This window comes from Austrofundulus limnaeus, unplaced genomic scaffold (genome assembly GCF_001266775.1).
Source record: "Austrofundulus limnaeus strain Quisiro unplaced genomic scaffold, Austrofundulus_limnaeus-1.0 Scaffold69, whole genome shotgun sequence".
NCBI lineage: Eukaryota > Metazoa > Chordata > Actinopteri > Cyprinodontiformes > Rivulidae > Austrofundulus > Austrofundulus limnaeus.
In genome coordinates, this window is record NW_013952471.1 from 325,770 (window position 1) to 330,565 (window position 4,796).

The following is a 4,796-nucleotide window of genomic DNA, read 5'->3' on the forward strand; positions in this document are numbered from 1 at the left end:
GGTATGGGACTGACGGAAAGGTCCGTCCCCGCCCCGTTCTGCATGCTGCAGCCAAGTGTACCTCAGATTAACCTTCAGGGTGGATTTAGCTCGCTAGCAGCCTCGCACCGAAGACCTAGTTGATGTCATCATTTACCCAGAATGCTTTGCGTGTAAATAAAATGGCCCCGTCCGTGTAATATATTTTTAAACTTTTAGTTTAAAAATGTTAAAAACTAAACATCCTACAGTATTTTTACAGTCTTTATTTTACAGTTAAAATATATGTTTATCAAATAAAGTCTAATGTTACAACTTATCGGGGATCCCTTTAAGTAAACAACAGTTTACTTCCATGTTTTCAACCTCTTTGCTGCTGCGACCCCCCTGCATACGGTGGCTTGGTCACCCGCCCAAAAAACACAGAAGTTCAGTCGTATCCACTGCTTGTGGTTTGAACATGGGAAAGTGTTTTTAATGAGACTTAGCTGAATATCAGTGATTTTTGCACTCATTTGGAAGCGATCCACAGGAGTAGGTATGACTGTTTCATTAAAATAAATTAGTGTTCTTGTATTAAAATTAAATATTCTTTTATAGCTAAATTGATAGCAATGAAAGGTTTCTATGTTAAAATTTCTGAGACCATTTGAATGTTTCTGTTAATGCGTTGGTTTGTTCTTTATGTCATTCCTAATGGTCTTAAAAGGTTTTAAATTTAACTTACTGAAACCTGCATGAACCAGAAGGTACAATTAGCAACAATAGTGGAAACTAGAATTAGCTGAGCCATAGCTAAATGCTTAAATTAGCAAAAGATTAATTTGAAGCAGAAATTAGCAAAATTGTAGCCAAACTCTTTAACTAGCCAAATGGTAGCAACAAGCTAAAAATGAAGCAAATGTGCCTAACTTTTATAAGGATTTGAAGAGATCCTTATGCATTTGATAAGAAATAAAACTTACAAATAAAACCAAATAATTCAAAAAGTACTGAAATAGCAACGAGCTGAATGTTTTGATATCTAAATAGCTGAAATTGAAAGTCTGCTGAAGTAGTCCATCTAAAAACCTATAAACAGGAAAAGAGTCGAACACGATAAATAATAAATTTAAAGTTGATTAAAAGCAGCTGCATTGGCCAGCAAAGAGAAGTGTTCCTGTTTTCGGGGGGAGTGGCTGAAATGACCTGACGCTCCGCGGCGGAGCGCAGCAGCAACAGCAGAGGACAGCAGGAATGTGGACGTCTCATTACGTGGACAGGTTTAGTAATTGGCTGGCGGGCCCTGCATCAGTCCCACAGCTCACTGCGGAGCCGCAGGATCGTTTGTGTGTGTCGGCACACAGGAGGGACGCTGTAATAGGTTAACACTTTATTATCTCCTCCGAGGAGGCTCGCTCCTCAGGCTGCCGAGGAGCAGCTCCGGGTTTGGAGGAGCTGCTCTTGAGACGGTTTGGCCGCGACCACTTGTTTAGCTCGTCCTCCTCCCTGACATTTCAGGGGAGGGTCTTTCTGGCATCTGTTTACAAGCTCTCTGATAAGCCCAGAAACATGTTTTGTGTCGAACTAAAAGGGAGCAAAGGGAGAGGGAAGGCCTGAACTAATTATCACTTGCAAAGTTTTAAATAATAACCAGCTGTTTTCTAAATTCAAATGTTCTGTCCTTCAAAGAGAAGCCAGGGTTTGGCATTAAAGCATGTTTGGATTGTAAAACATTCTGATATCTTACATTTCATAATATCTGTTGTATTCAGTGATTTCAACACAAAATTATCCACGGTTGTTGTTAGTTTGTCCATCTTATTTAACTCCTAAATGGTCACAAACAAGTGTTTAATTGTTTGAGCTGAACAGCGCCCTCTAAAGGAAAAGTGAAGGATTGCATCATGGTTTGAGAACTGTGGATTTCTTTTCAGCTTAATATAACTGACAAGTTTAACACATCTTGCCTAACAAGAGTCAAATGGCTCATTTGTTTGGGTAGTTTGGGATTTTAAAAACTAAACTTCAAACTATTGATACTAACAACTACAATTTGAAAAACAAACTATAAAACTATCAAAAAGAAACAACAAAACCTCTGTTTTTTTTTTTCAATTCTGTCCTTCTCATTGTGCTGTTATAAGTTGATCCTTTAGTCTTTTTGTTTGCTTGTTTCGTTGAGAAAACTTTTGTTTGTACTCTAACTTGTGATCTTGGTGGTTGCTGTGATAATTTCTTGTCTTTAATATGTCCACCTTCTGAAGTGTTTTATTTTTGATTTGCCTGACAGCACATAAAAAATGAACCTTTGAAACTTGTTTTAGTTTTACTGAATGTTCTACGTTTCTGTCTATAAAACAGCTGTTGAGTTAAATGTTAAGTTGTGTTGTTGTGCCTGATTAGATGCTCTACATTTTAAAGAGATTTAAAGGGGCAATATTATGTGTTTCTCAGGCATGCATTTAAATACTATACCATACTAAAGTATCTATGTCACCTTTAGTTGTTACTAAAATGCTGTTTTTATGTTTAAATAGAAAATAAACTTATCTTCTCATCACTTCCTCTTCTTAAATGCCTTGAAATTGGCCTCTGTCTCTTTAAGAACCACCTTCCACTTCTGTCTCGTCCATTTCAGTGCGGGGGGAGGGAGGGGGCTATGGTGCAGTTTACTTGGCATCTGAAAATACATTTCCTCAAAAGGTATTTTGAATCCGAAAAGAGCAAGAAGTAGTGGAGGTCAGCAGACAGTTTAAGTTTCACTTTCACTTTCACTGAGAGCCTGCAGAGCTCATGGGCGCAAGTAGGGGTCTCTGCGGACGAGTGGGCGTGTCCCAACGAAAGGCGATTCTAAAACGACACATCTGATTTGACGGACTTTTTAAAGGGACACACCTGAGTGGACAAGCAAAAAAAGGGGCGTCACCGTACGGCACCACCTGATTGGACAAGAACAAAAGGGGCGTTACTGTACGGCACCAATTTTTCTGGACACCCCTACTTGAGTCACATTTCTCCTGGTTAACCTTAGTGCTGGGGTCAGGGTCAGGCTGTATACGGGTCAAGCAGGGTCCAAGGATACTGTCATGTAGGCCTCGTAGCCCACAGAGTTTATGCTTTAGACACGCCCACTCTTGTGTCACGCCCACTTTGATTCTGCAGTTAACCCCTTCTCCATGGGTCGGGTGTGTGGGGTGGGGAGGTGTGCGCCGTGAAGAGGAAGCTCGGATTAAAGACACGTCCCAGGGGCGTTCTGGTCCCCACCTGTCGTTTTGCTCCTCAGCATGGCTTCCTAAAAACGCTGCAGGATTTCTCAAACATGCATGAATGAGTCAAAGCAAGGCTTTGGGCATGTTTTTTATGAGAGTATAACATTATAACATGAAATAAAACTCAAAAAAGGTTGATTTTACATGATATTGCCCCTTTAATTACCAAATGTTTTCATCTCTGAATGTAGGAGGAAGTTAAATATGTAAGTCTGCCTCTTCAGCATATTTTCAGCTGGTTTGGAGGCTAAAACATCCTCCCTTACCACCGCAGCTGCAGCGTCTCACTAATCAGGGATTTTATTCATATCAGAGTTGAACTCCTAGCTTCTGCTCACACGAGCCTCACTCCTCCGGAGCTCCGTCTCTTATCTGTCGAGGCGAGCAGAGGTTACGCTCTCCCAACCCTCCCTCCCCCCGCCCCCGGCTCACGCTGAGATTAATAACGTGGCTGAAAATCTTCCCTGGGTTTTGCTTTCAGGGTGACAGAGGAGGTGAGCGAGTGCTGCAGAAGAAGTGGACGACCTTCCTGAAGGCTCAGCTGCTGTGCTCCCTCCCCGACGACGGCTTCCCCTTCAACATCATCCAGGACATGTTCGTCCTGAAGCCCACGGGCGACAGCTGGGAGAGCACCGTCTTCTACGGCGTCTTCACGTCACAGTGGTGAGACACGGAGACGGGGCGGCGGGTCGGACCGGCCTCCAGCTGCGTCACGCCACGTCACGCGTCTGCACCTGTCTGTCTGCAGGTATAAAGGAGCGTCGGGCAGCTCGGCGGTGTGCGCCTTCAGCATGGCGCAGGTGGAGGCAGCCTTCAACGGCCGGTACCGAGAGGTGAACAGAGAGACCCAACAGTGGTACACCTACAACCACCCAGTACCAGAACCACGACCCGGGGCGGTGAGTCCTGATGACAAACATCCTGTTTCGGCTCAGAAAAACTAGTTTTGTTCCGCTTCAGTATGTTTTTTTAAAGATTCACAAATGTTTGCTTTACTGGAAACGAGAAGGGATTCATATCTTTTTAAGGGGGTTCTGTGGGAAAGTTGTGAGCAATCAATATCTTACCTGTTGTAGGTGAAGTGGTTTGATTTGGTTTAAATTGATGGCTAGTCTTACATCTGGCCATCTTACAGAAGATTATGTATTCTTACAGGAAATGCCCCAAGCTGTAAGTTAAATGCTACAGCTAGCTGCAAGACTGCTGTTTACACTCCCCGCAAAAAACTATAGAGTTCTAAGTAAATAATTGTGTAAGATGAAACTGATAACTATGAAACTTTTTAAACAATAGTGTCTGCATAAAAGGCATGAAGCTTTTAAGACTGGAGGTGTTTTGTGATGACAGCAATCCGCTTTGTTTTTTGCCCTGCCTAAACTAGCCGTTAGCTCGTCAGTCTGGTCAGAAAAAAAATCCAGTGTCTCCAAACTCAGTTTGTTCAAAATCAGTGTGTGAATGTGAGTGTGAATGAATGATACATGAAAATTGTAAAGTGTCTTTGAGGGTCTCGAAAAGCGCTATATAAAACTAATGCATTATTATTATTATTATTATTATTATTATTAT

The 4,796-nt window shown here is 42.1% G+C and overlaps 1 protein-coding gene across 1 annotated transcript in view; it reads left to right on the top strand.

Moving 5' to 3' along the window:
* The window catches only part of sema4bb (sema domain, immunoglobulin domain (Ig), transmembrane domain (TM) and short cytoplasmic domain, (semaphorin) 4Bb), a gene marked incomplete in the record, with an annotated part of 71,310 nt that overhangs the window by 59,284 nt on the left and 7,230 nt on the right, over window positions 1–4,796 (top strand). Inside the window, 2 exon segments of the mRNA XM_014010424.1 lie at window positions 3,712–3,893; window positions 3,979–4,129. Of these exon segments, the coding sequence (XP_013865878.1) occupies window positions 3,712–3,893; window positions 3,979–4,129 (333 nt within the window).